This window comes from Loxodonta africana, chromosome 16 (assembly GCF_030014295.1).
Source record: "Loxodonta africana isolate mLoxAfr1 chromosome 16, mLoxAfr1.hap2, whole genome shotgun sequence".
In the NCBI taxonomy this organism is placed as follows: Eukaryota; Metazoa; Chordata; class Mammalia; order Proboscidea; family Elephantidae; genus Loxodonta; species Loxodonta africana.
This window is the reverse complement of record NC_087357.1, coordinates 45,259,221-45,272,671: the sequence shown is the minus strand read 5'-3', so window position 1 is coordinate 45,272,671 and position 13,451 is coordinate 45,259,221. Positions and strand designations below refer to the sequence as shown.

The window sequence follows — 13,451 nt, the reverse complement described above, 5'->3', positions numbered from 1 at the left end:
GGAACAAAGGTTTTGCAGGTGTAATTAAGTTAAGGCTCTTGAGATGAAGAGATCATCCTGAATTATCCAGGTGGACCCCACATCCACTGACAAGCGCCCTTATCAGAGACACACAAGGGGGATCAGATTGACACAGAGGAAAAAGCCATGTGATGACAGAGGCAGAGACTGCAGTGATGCAGTCACAAGTCAAGAAATCAGGACAGTCACCAGAAGCTGGAAGAGGCAAGGAAAGGAATCCCCCTAGAGCCTCCAGAGGGAGTACAGCCCAGCTGACACCTTGATTTTGGACTTCTGGGCAAAATCTCTCTGTTGTTTTAAGCAATCAAGTTTGCAGTAATTTGTTACAGCAGCCACAGGAAATGACTAAAACGTGCCATGCAAAGGGGGCTCCCCAGGAGGGTGAGACTGTTTGGAAAGCAGCAAGAATCCTACACTTTCCTCCCACAGGGGTTCATGAGGTCCCAAAGGAACCTGGGAGCTGGGAAGAATCTCCTTTGAGGTCACAAAGCTCAACTACCCTTCCCAGGTACAGGCTCTGAAGTAGTCAGACCTGGCTTTGAATTCTAACTCCAACACTTACCTAACTGAAGATTGTGGGGCGAGTTATTTAACTTCCCAAACCTCAGCTTACTCATTTATAAAATAGGGATAATAACAATGCCCGCTGTACAGTGTTGTGAAGATCACATGATAATAATATATGTAAAATGCTTAAAACAGGGCTTGGCACATACGAAGGGCTCAAAAATGATGGCTTTTTTGTTACTAGCTGAGCGGCCCCACAGTCCCCCATTTCTATGAGACAAGAAGTGCCACCCTCCTAGGGACAGGACAAAAACGGGGAATGAATTGGCTGTAGGCTACCCTTAGGAGCTAGTGGCCACTTTGTACCCACAAGAATTTACTCTGTAATCTTCACAAACGGTACAGTAAAACCTGCAAAAGCCAGAACCTGTATAAGGTGAAAATCTGTCAGAGAAGGAAAACTCAAATATTTTCCACTAATAGAGAACAACTGAGAAGTGGGAAGATTGCCCCTTTAAGTTAAAGGCAGAAAACTTGCAAGACCCAGAAAAACAAGGTAGTCCTGGCTTTCACAGGTTGATGATTATTTTCCATGAATTAAAAAAAAAAAAAAAAAACCTAACAATTATCAACAAGAAACTAAGCCAATGAAATTAAGCCAACGATCCAAAATTAATTTATAAGGTCTAACCTAGATTTTGGAAATGCTGGTGGTGTACTGGTTAAGCGCTACGGCTGCTAACTAAAAGGTCGGCAGTTTGAATCCACCAGGCACTCCTTGGAAAACCTGTGGGGCAGTTCTGCTCTGTCCCTATAGGGTCACTATGAGTCAGAATCGACTGGAGAGTAATGGGTTTTTTTTTTTTAGATTTTAGAAGCCCTGGTGGCACAGTGGTTAAAGTGCTCAGCTGCTAACCAAAAGATCAGCAGTTCAAAACCTAGATTTAAAAAAATCTCTTTAGAAAACAATAGCTAATACTTATTGAGTGCTTACTTTTTTTTTCTTTTTACTACATAGGCATTTTACTTGTATCAGCTCATTTAATTATCACAGAAAAAATCTTCTAAGTAGGCACTGTTATCCTTATTTTATGGCTAAGGCTCACAGAGATTAAAGAACTTTCCCTAAGTCATATAACTAGCAAGTATCCACTGTTCTATAGTTTGTTGTCATAATGGGTCCTGCTTCTGGGGTCTGGAAACAACCTATACAAGTACTATGCTTAGATGTTCTGCCAAAAAGACATCATCTTTACTACAAAAGTTGATTGTAGGAGAAACTTCTGACTTTGTATCACTTGCTTGAATTTCCTAGTCAACAAAATCCAAGGAATTTACCCCCATAGAGCAGAGTTAGTTAGAATAAATTACCAGCCAGGAGGTGGAATTATTCTTGATACACAGAAACAAACATTCTAAATGAGACTTGACGATAAGTAAACCTATCCCATAAAAGGTTCCATTTCACTTTGGATGAAATGTATGTAATTATAAATATTTTAAGGGCTGTTAATACTGTATAGTAGGAGTCCCTGGGTGGTGTGAACAATTAATGCACTTAGCTGTTACCAAAATGTTGGAGGTTCGAGTCCACCCAGTGGAGCTTCATAAGAAAGGCCTGGTGATCTACTTCTGAAAAATCAGTCATTGAAAACCCTATGGATCACAGTTCTACTCTGACACCCATGGGGTCACCATGAGTCAGAATCAACTCAACAGCTACTGTTCGTTTTTTTTTTTTTCCCCCCAATATTATAGGTACAAAGCTATCTGGAAACCTAAAAGAGACTACAGTGGGTTGTAGCAGTATAAATGCTATATCCTCTGTCCCTCCTGATTCTCAGCCCTATTAACCTCTTCCATGGCACTTACAGCATTCACCACATTCTGGCTTGTTTGTTTTCTGGTTCATTGGGTGCCCTTCAGCACCATGCTCAAAGGCCTCTCAGTAATACTTGCTTAATAAACAGTTGTTAAATGGGACAGTGAAAGAGTTATTGCCTCCCCCCAATCATTCTGAACTGAAAGGTAGCAATTTCATCAGTGAGTCTTGGGACCATAGGTTAGTCTGCTTAAAAATTAATCACAGGTCAATCAACAATATTGACAGTCATGTCCAGAACCAACACTATAAACATGGACAAAGACAGTTTGTCCAGCTGGACATCCTGAAACTACACTAGGGATGAAGAAAAATCTGTCGAGGCAAATAAACTAAGCACGTACAACACAGATCTGAAAGGAAACACTGTTAGCTCAACTTTCCCCTCAAAATCATCTTCAAATAGAGCGCTAGGAACAAACATCTCTGCACATTTTCCTGAGGGATGTTTATTTCTGAAGCCTGAGGTTACAAATCTACAGACCGAGAGTCAAAGATATTAGTCACTTTCACAGAGACCTCCAGAAGACTTCCTCAAAAGTCTTCACCATCCAGGAAAAAGACAGGCCCCCAAATGTAAGCAATGTTCCAGGTAGCTACTTGGGTTTTGAAACAAGGCTAGCTGAAGTTCAGAACAAGTTGGAAATTAATCCACTCAACAGACTTTGTAGTTCATGAGTACAATTGGGTTAACTTGTAGAAAGCTTATTAAAACAGCATGTTAAGATGTCAGCTGTTGAGAAACTCTCTCTCTCTCTGGGCTTAGTTTTCTGTCAGGGGCAACAAACTCAAATCTCTAGGGGAGACAGTAAGAAAACATAAATCAGTGAAGCCCCTGACTAGATGTAAAGTAACAAGACAACCCACTCCTATTTAGAAAGACGGTTATGATTCACCTCCAGCCTACTGTTGCCATGTGGTAACGGAGCCCAGTGTTGCCAAATGAGCCAATTTTTCAAGAAATCCAGATTTTTACGTGAAATCTTCCCATTTTAAGCTAATAGAAAAAAAATTTTTTTTTAAATAAATATTACAGGCCACACAAATCACATCTGTAGACTGAACCTAGCTGTCGGGCTGTCAACTGTATGTATGTTCTAGTGTTGATGTTTATAATGGGGTGTAAGTGATGACAAATTTGAAATATCAGATCCAGTCAATGTGCAGATGAAGCTTCAGTTAATTTGAACCTAACCTTGTAACCAAGGTTTGCTGGTAAACAACCAGCTCTTTGGGAGCAACAGCCTTGGCTTGTAGCATTTGCCAGCCTCCATGGTGTAATTACCCCTGCTGCAAACTGTTTACCTCAGCTGCTAACAAAAGGTTGAAGACTTGAACCCATCCAGCAGCTCTGTGGAAGGAAGGCCTGGCCATCTGCTTCTGTAAAGATTACAGCCAACAAAACTCAGTGTAGCTCAGCTCTACTCTATAATACATGGAGTTGCCATGAATCAGAGTCAACCTGAGGGCAATGAGTGGGGGCAGGCAGGAATCTCTCCCACCATGGCCAATTTCAAGCTATCAAAACGATGTCACTAAACACAGATTTGGGAAGAGATGCACATAATGGGCCCTTTTAAGTTAATAGGAACTGGCTCATGCACACCAGTGCTTGGAACTCTCCCTAGCAAACTTTTGGAGAGTATAAGTTCTTCCAATTCCTAAATCAACTACTCATAAAACTTAAAAACAAGCCTGTGATTGCCTTAAGAATCAAACCCTCTGTAAATAGTGGAAGTTCTCAAATAAAAAATTGCACACCCACTCCTCACTTATCGACATGGTTAGGTTCCAAAGAGCAGGTTGGTATTATGCAAAAATAGAGGATGACCACATCAGATCACAAAATGGAGGATGACTACATCATTACATAATGACCAAATTACATCATTATATAACTGCCAAATTATATCATTACATAACTGCCAAACTACTGAGAATCATGGCCCAGCCAAGTTAACATATAGCCTTAACCATCACAACCAGCGTTACTCTCGCCTGACACATCGGCTTTCGTTATTGCCAGATGTACGTCAACGTACAAAACAGTCGGATAGTAGATTTTTTTACTATTGTCGTAAATGTGAAATATCAGACAGCAAGATAGCTGGTAAGTAGAGAGTAGGTGTATGGATTCCATCTGCAGGTCTTTAGATAAGGAAGCTATTATTTTCCCCATTTTGCAGATGAAATACGTCACAGAGGGTCAGCAGGTTAAGTGACCTACTCAGGATCCCAAGGTTAGCAAGTGGAGGAAGTGGTAAAATTAGAAAAACTTTCAAACTACAATTATGATAACATTATTTTGCCTTGTACTAAAGTCACCGAAGCAAGTATGGGTACATGAGGTTCTCAAACTGTAGGTGCATCAGAATCACCTGGAGGGCTTGTTGAGGCACAGGCTGCTGGGTCCCACTCCCAGAGTTTCTGATTGTGTGTCTAACAATATCCCAGGTGATGCTAATGCTGGTTCTGCTGGTCCTGGGACCACACTTTGCGAACTGATGTACCAAGAGCTGTACAGTGCCTGGAGCTGAGGAGCTGAGATGGAGTCCACTACCATATCCCCAGTGAAGCAATAACCAGGGTTTGATAAAGTTATAATCTCCCTAATAATATCTGCCCTAAATAACTCAAAGGGCTGTTTTCAAGACTCAAATGAGATTAAAATGCTTTTAAAAAGTATAAAGTGCTATACTCCTGAGTTATAATTATGAGAGAAGTAAAATAATTCAGGTCTTCTTATCTTATGTTGAAATGCATTTGGAAACTCCATTTCCAAACTGAAGACTCTAATTTTTAGAGGAAATTCAATGATTCCCTATATGTTAATTTAGAAAAAATATGAGTCTTAAGCACAAGGCATGCTCTGGAAACATTGTAAAATTATTACGTACTTCAGCTCATTCTATCAAAAATAACAAAATAGTTAAATAACTAAACAAATCTGTTAGAAATGATTCCAAGAGGTTCCGTACCTCCTACCTGAGAGGATTCAGTGGACCTACCCCAAACCAGTTATATCACTCAACTGGAGCTCAGAAAAGAGTCATTTCAGACATGAATAAAACACACATTTGTACACTGCCTTACCCTTGCCAGGATGCTTTTGCCAGACACTAGCTCCATAAACCAAACTTTAAGTGGCAAAAAATGTTATCCTACTAAACCAAGAACAACTTGCATAGATAAAATGTTTGCTTCTGAATTACAAATTATACTCAGGACTCTTTTCACGAAAGAGACCTTACAGAGACCTGAGAGAAAAATGAATTTCAAACATGTTTGGTGACTGAGAAATACATCAAAACCTCAGAGATGGCTTCTTCCTTCCCTAACCATTGAAGAAAGGGGCCATACATGAGGGACACAGATCAAAAGTGTCACGCCAGAACAAAGTGGAGAATGTCAGTGTCTACCACACTTATGTCTCTGTACAAATCAGTCCCTACATTAACAAAAATAACCAAACTAATGAATCTTCTTGAATGGTCCACTTAGATTCAGAGATTTCACATATCCACGATTACCCTATCCCTCCTGATGATTTTTTCTACCATTATTAACTTTTGAGGCTGTTCCCTTGGAGATTTCTGGCATAAGGACAGCCAGTCCCTAGGTCCTCATACCCTGAAAAACATGATGATAACAATCAGAAAATTCTTTCCTCTGCCCTAAATCTCAAACCAACCAAAAAAGATTGCCATTATACCCTGTTTGCTCAGTGGGTCTTTTTTTAAGTAATTGAAAGAATCATTTTTAATTTCTAATTAGTTTTAGCCTTGGGCTGAATAAAACTCACATGGAGAAATTATCTGTTGTAATGAAGAGCTAAATGGACAGAAAGAATGACTTTTTCTACAAAATTTCCACTGTTAAGAATACTCTTGTTGAAGTTAAGAAGTGTGGTTGTAGAGAAATATACATTTGGTAAACTAAATATTCTGATAAATTCTTTAAACAAAACCCACAGAATACAGACAGTGGGGATAAACATAAAGTTAACTGAAACCTATAGTGCTAGGTGCTTGGTGCACAGCCAAACGCCAGTACCCTCTCGAAGAGAAGAATACTATAGCTAGGAGTACCACTTTTTAAAAAAATGATGGGATTCTTCATTGCCTTATCAATTTCTTAGATCTTTTGTACTTAGATTACATTTTTCTTCTTTGTTCCATTTTGGTAAATCATTGATTTTGAAGGCTAATTTTAACCAGTCAGAAATCTGATTGTGATAGTGATCCTAAAATATTTAAAAGCATAAAATGGATGGATGGAGGGAGGGTGTAAGGGAGAAAGGAATGAAGCTTTTGTTCAACTGAAAGTATTCTAACAGGGGTTTAATTTAACGCTTATCTCATGATTTATAGTTCTTTTATGTACATTCTAAATTGTATGAAGACTAGTTATCATTATCTAAGGATTTAAGTATATTTTTTCATATATGAAAGGATATAGTTATCAAACATAACAGTTGCTAATTATTCAGGGTCTGCCGAACAGCTTTTATTTAGCCCTACTCATGCAGACAGATTGTTAAAACTCATATAGTGCAAAGTGGCACTAGAGCAAAAACAGTGATTTTATACAATAACAGCAGGAATTTACAGGCATGCATATGCACTGCTTTATTATTTGTCTACTTGTTCAATACATATAGTAGAATATATTGATCCTTTACTACTAAGTAAGCACCTCCAATTTTCTATTCTGGGAAGAGAGAGCTTGGTTATAGGACACCTATGGGCCTCAGCACTGTTCCCTCTGCCTAAAATACTCTTCCTCAGACACCTTCATGGTTTGCTCTGTTACTTCTGTCTCTGCTTCAATGTTAATTCATCACACTTAGTCCATCCCCACACTCCCTACCCCCCTTGCCCTGCTCTTTTTCCCTCTATAACATTTCTTATCATTTGATATATTCTATATTCACTTGCTTTTTCAATTATTGACTGCCTTTCCTCCACTAGAATCTAAGCTCAAGGTGGACAGGGGTTTGTTTTGTTCATAACAGGACTTGGCACACAGTAGAAGCTCAATAAATATTTGTTGTGTGAGTAAATGAATGCTTAGGAAAGAGGACAATAAAACCTATCCAAATTCTAAAAGCCTCACAAACTCTGGAAGGATAAGGGCACATCACCGACAAACAGGCTGCAGGAAAAGGTTTGTCTTCAATTCTGTCTCTACTTTGGCCAAGACTGAGCGTGGAAACAGACGGCATCTCATGTACTTTTCTTTTGCAGATGTATGCTGGCCTGGCTAGGCCGTTTGGCAAACACTCTGCACTGGCTCTTGGCTCCAGTCTATTCACTAGGTTCCAACAGCTTAGCCTGCCTGAAGAAGCATAGACTTCCTTATTTTAGTTGTAATAGGATATGATCCTTCTCAGTTCAGAACCTTGAGTATTGAGTAACACTGCTTGCTTATGGCCAACATATATTTAGTAACTTTCTCCCAGAATATACATTACCTCAGGGGAGGGATGGGCACCACCAAACCAAACCTCCTGCTATTGAGTCAATTCCAACTCATAGCAACCCTATAGGACAGAGTAGAACTGCCCTATAGGGCACCAGAGAGGTTGCATAAATCCTCCTGTTCACCTGGGTTCAGTTCAGGCTCCCTTGCGGAGATGGACCAGGTGAGGTGTCCTTGAGGGACTGAGGGGGCTCACAAGCACTGGGGGGTCAGCATTTTCTTCTGACTCAGAATTGAGCCGATGTCCCAGCTCCTACCCAAGAAGTACTCTGGGAATCTCTTAATCTCTTTAAACTTTAGTTTCCTCATCCCTGTGGCATATAAATGCCATACTTTCTGATCTCCAAAGATGACATCTAGTTCTGACATTCTGACATCTAAAAATCCTCTGTCCTCTTCCCACCCACCGCCATTGTTTTGCAGATGATGAAACTGAGGCCCACAGGAGGGACATGTCTTACCCAAAGTCGCCCAGCTGGTTAAACACAGAGGCAGGACTAGAATTCAGGTTCAATGATTTTCCATGATGTATTTGATTTTAATTCCTATGGATCTCAACTTTCTCAGCTTCAAAACTCTTTGACCCTTAGACCTCTTTGGTGGGACAAAAGTCCCCACTGGTCACTGGAGTAAGCAACAGCATAAAACTCTACTGCTGGGTATGGAAAGGGGCCACAGAAGAAAAAAGACAAAACCTGAACATGAGCGGCCCCACCTAGGACACTGCTCTAGTACTCTGTTGCCAGCTTTGAAGAAACTACTCACTACAATCAATGAGATAAATGGTGCCACTTTAGATGATACAAATAAAATGGTATGCATTTACAAAAAAATCCAGTGCCGTTGAGTCAATTCCGACTCATAGCGACCCTATAGGACAGAGTAGAACTGCCCGATAGAGTTTCCAAGAAGAACTTGGTGGATTTGAACTGCCAACCCTTTGGTTAGCAGCTGTAGCACTTAACCATTACGCCACCAGGGTTTCCATGCATTTACAGATTTATTAAATACCAGGAATAATACATTCCAGAAATAAAATTAATGATAGGCTTTATAACAAGACTGTATTACATTAGTCCCATGACAAAACAGAACCCCATGGGTGAGTCTTTGAAAGACCCAGGTAACTCTTACAGCACTGGGAGTGGGCAAGACTAATTCTAAAACTTCTAATCCATCCTTCTCCTATGTTCCATCACTTCTGTTTATGTGTTGTTATCGTTAGTTGCCACTGAGAAGATTCTGACTCATGGCAACACATGTATGCAGAGTAGAACTGCTCCATGGGGTTTTCAAGGCTGAGACCTTTCAGAAGCAGATCACCAGGCCTGTCTTTCAAGGTTGCCTCTGTGTGTATTCAAACCACCAACCTTTCACCTAGTAGTTCAGCTCTTAACCGTTTGCGCCACCCAGCCACCTTTTACGTTTATCTAGCTCTCTTTATTTTCCAAACTACATCTACATGTATTATTTTACTGTATTCTTACAAGGTCCTATGAAATGAGGTATGACATTACAAAGGTTGTTATCTTAACTGGAAAAGATGGTGAAATTGGAACACACAGATGCTAAGGGATTGCTATATAAAGAGAAGCTCTGGACTGTATATCACTCATCCATAACCTCTGTTTAGCCAAATTTGTGGAATCTAAATGAGCAACGTAGACGTATGTACTGCCAGTCTCGATACAGCATTATTCTCATGCTATAGAACCATACTTCCTAAATGGTATTCATTAATAAAGGAATTCACCTACAAATGGCAGCAAAGACTTCATTTTTTCTGAGTGAAACTTCTAAATGACATAATCAAAAAGGATTTTTATGAGAGCAAATGGGTAGACAGAAGTAGTGATTTTTAGAAGTCGTGGAAAACCTTCCCGTGGGCCTCAGTCTGTATATATACATAATACTGGTGTAATGGTTATGCTTTCCACGAAACTGTAGTAAGAGTTGGAGACCTGGTGGCACAGTGGTTAAGAGTTTGGCTGCTAATCAAAAGGTTGGCAGTCCAAATCCACCAGCTGCTCCTTGGACAGTTCTACCCTGTCCTGTAGGGTCGCTGTGAGTGATGGCAATGGGTTTATGGGTAGTAAGAGTCTGAAAAATTCTAACTAAACTACCTCAGAAGGGGGTTTATACCATCTAGTCTCTAGTGAAGGAGCCCTGGTAGCACAGTGATTAAGCACTTGGCTGCTAACCCAAAAATGGGCAGTTCGAATCTACCAGCCACTCTCTATGGAAGAAAGATGTGACAGTCTGCTTCCATAAAGATTTACAACCTTGGAAACCCTGTGGGGCAGTTCTACTCTGTCCTATAGAGTCGTTATTAGTCAGAGTCAACTCAGCAGCAACAGGGTAGTCTTTAGTATATTACACAGTAGTAACTGGGACAAAAATGATGATGATGTTAGCTAATATTTATTGAGCACTTACTAAGTGCCTGGCACATATTATCTCATTTAGCCTTTACTGCAAAAACCCTATGAGGTAGGAGCTACTTTTATTTTCACACAGTTGAGGAAGCTGAAGGTGAAGTAAACTTGTCCAAAGTCCCAAGGACAGTAGCCTAGTTTTTAGGCATGAGTTGTGGAGATTATGGACAGGTGAGAGGTTTTCTTTTTTTCCCTCAGAGGTGGTTTTGTTGTTTTAATAAGGACAAAGCCGACATACCATTCTGAAGTCCTCTTCGAACTTGAAAGCCCCACCTCCAGTGGCACAGAGAGTGGTGTGAAGGCTGGAAAAGTTCTTCTCACTGCCCATCTGAATGAACCTATGCATAGCACAGCTGGGAAAGCGGATGAAGTGCAGGTTCCCTTTGCGCCCACACATGGTCAGGTTTTTCAGTTCCAGGTGGACATCTCGGATCCCAGTTTTCCCATAAGCCGTATTAGAAGTCAAATACTTCCTGATGCTCTTCAGGTTCTCTACTTCCTCTTGTTCCTCTTCGGCTGTAATATCCTTCGGTTCAAAGTAGACCAACTTAACGAGTGTTCCACCGATATCCATGCCAAACCATGGGAATGCTAGAGGGCAGAAAGAAAGTGCTATTCAATTCTACACATTCCCAAAAAGGGGCAATTTGACCCCCCCAAAATGTTCAATTCTTGAACATTAAATAATGCAGTGTCATATCTATACGCACATTTAACATTCAATTTGCTTGAATTAAACTATACGCTCCTAAAAGAAGACACAGGCAGAAAGCAAGTCATGATTTAAATGGTGCCCATGACTCTGCCCACACTCTACTCAATACAAGTCTGCCCCAGAATTGAGTGAGATAAAAAATGATTCTGCAGTTCCCTAAGCCACTCTCAACTCCCATGTGCTTCGCACAGCTGAGTAGCTCCCCAAGCTGAGTACAATTCCAATATCTAAAGATATTTTGCATTCAAAATGCCTCTCAAATGCTAACTATTTTATCAGGGTATCAGCCAAAGAAACAGTGATCCGTTCCAAATGCCAGAGGAAAAATTGGCTATGCTGTGTGTGTACTGAGAGATGGCATGTTGGCTTCCAAAACACACAGTGCCTTTCTAGGAGACTCTCAATGATCATTTTTACAGCATTCAGTTTTTGCTTCATGAACGGACTTTATAAGGTACACACACAAAAAAATAGTGCTATCGAAGATGTACCACCACTGTTTTAATCCACAGACTAAATAGGAAGGTGAAGGAGAGAAAGTACAATTCCAGAGACAATGGGCAGACGATGATCCCCAGGGTGGCAGGAACTGTAAAAAGAACAGCTCATGTTACCTCTTATTTCTTTCAACACTAAGCAGAGACTCTCTCTCCATCTCAAACGGCCATCCAGGAGTTTCACCCTAGCTGTGCTTTAGCTGGGAAGCTGACATTCCAATTTCTGGTTCCCTTTCTCAGAGTTTCTGACTTCGTCAGGGATAGGAGCCAGGCATTAGTATTTTTTTTTAAAGTTCCCTAGTGATTCCAATCTGCAGGCCTGGGAACCATAAACCAGAAGAACCATGGCCACTGACCGGCAAGCCGACAAATAACCACCAGTTCCTGATCAAGTCTGAAACTGGATGGTAAGCCTCTAGTTAGGTGAAAAACATACATTTAATCAGCTTGAGATGATTTTCTATGATATAATGAATCTCCATAGTAATTACTTTTATTATTATAGCAACAGGCTGAGCTGTCAAATCCTCTGCAATGAACAGAGTGAACCCAAATGGTGGAGTCTCCCTTTTTTGTTTCCCACAGTAGAATCCATTTGCTAAGTCTGAAACCATAATATTAAAACTAGAGTTTAAAACTCAGAGCTCAAGTCCCTTCTTTAAAAAGTTTCTGTTTAAAGGCCCCAAAACAGTTAAATGGGGAAAAGACAGTCTTTTTTTTTTTTAATCATTCATTAAAATATTTATTGTCATCATTGAATTAACTAGATTATATTGATCCACTTGTAAGCAAAAATAGTTCTGTAAAGTCCATGTCAAATGTCCTGAGAGCTGCCTCCTTGGGAAAAAGAAACAGAGATTCTGATATCGCTAGTAGAGTACTTTTCAGACAGGGTTATAACTGATTATTTGTTTCTATTTCCTAGACAAAAACATTTTATTTATGATTTCAGTATAATATCCAAATCTGTGAGTCTGAAATATAAAGGCTTCTAGAACCTGGCTATAATCTACTTTTTTAGCCCCCTCCTCTCCTTTCTTTACCATGATACAAGTCTATTTAAAACGTTTATGTTTTCCCACGTTATCCTCATTGTTTGCAATTTTCTTACCTTAATACTTTTTTGGTTTGGCGGTGGGTTAATACTTTTTTGTGTTTAAAAAATTTTTTTTTTTAATTTTAATAAGAGCTTGGCTGCTAACCAAAGGTTCAGCAGTTTAAATCCACCAGAGTAGACAGTTCTACTTTGTCCCATAGGATCACTATGAGTTGGAATCGACTCAATGGCAACTCTTTTTTTTTTTTTTTTTAATAATTTTTATTGAGCTTTAAGTGAACGTTTACGAATCAAGTCAGTCTGTTACATATAAGCTTATATACACCTTACTCCATACTCCCACTTACTCTCCCTCTAATGAGTCTGCCCGCTCCCTCCTTCCAGTCTCTCCTTTCGTGACAATTTTGCCAGTTTCTAACCCTCTCTACCCTCCTATCTCCCCTCCAGACAGGAGATAACAACACAGTCTCAAGGATCCACCTGATACAAGTAGCTCACTCTTCATCAGCATCTCTCTCCTACCCATTGTCCAGTCCCTTCCATGTCTGATGAGTTGTCTTCGGGAATGGTTCCTGTCCTGAGCCAACAGAAGGTTTTGGGGACCATGGCCGCCGGGATTCCTCTAGTCTCAGTCAGACCATTAAGTCTGGTCTTTCTATGAGAATTTGGGGTCTGCATCCCACTGTTCTCCTGCTCCCTCAGGGGTTCTCTGTTGTGCTCCCTGTCAGGGCAGTCATCGGTTGTGGCCGGGCACCATCTAGCTCTTCTGGTCTTAGGATGATGTAAGTCTCTGGTTCCTGTGGCCCTTTCTGTCTCTTGGGCTCATAGTTATCATGTGACCTTGGTGTTCTTCATT

General features: G+C 40.3%; 1 protein-coding gene and 1 long non-coding RNA gene across 2 annotated transcripts in view; one reads left to right on the top strand and one right to left on the bottom strand.

Annotated features, from left to right (window-relative positions):
- PANK1 (pantothenate kinase 1) overlaps window positions 1-13,451 on the bottom strand; it is a 76,632-nt gene that overhangs the window by 20,222 nt on the left and 42,959 nt on the right. Inside the window, 1 exon segment of the mRNA XM_003409243.4 lies at window positions 10,565-10,917. Coding sequence (XP_003409291.2) covers window positions 10,565-10,917 — 353 coding nt within the window.
- Window positions 1-13,451, top strand: part of LOC135227920 (uncharacterized) — a 125,938-nt gene that overhangs the window by 108,277 nt on the left and 4,210 nt on the right. The window lies entirely within an intron of this gene.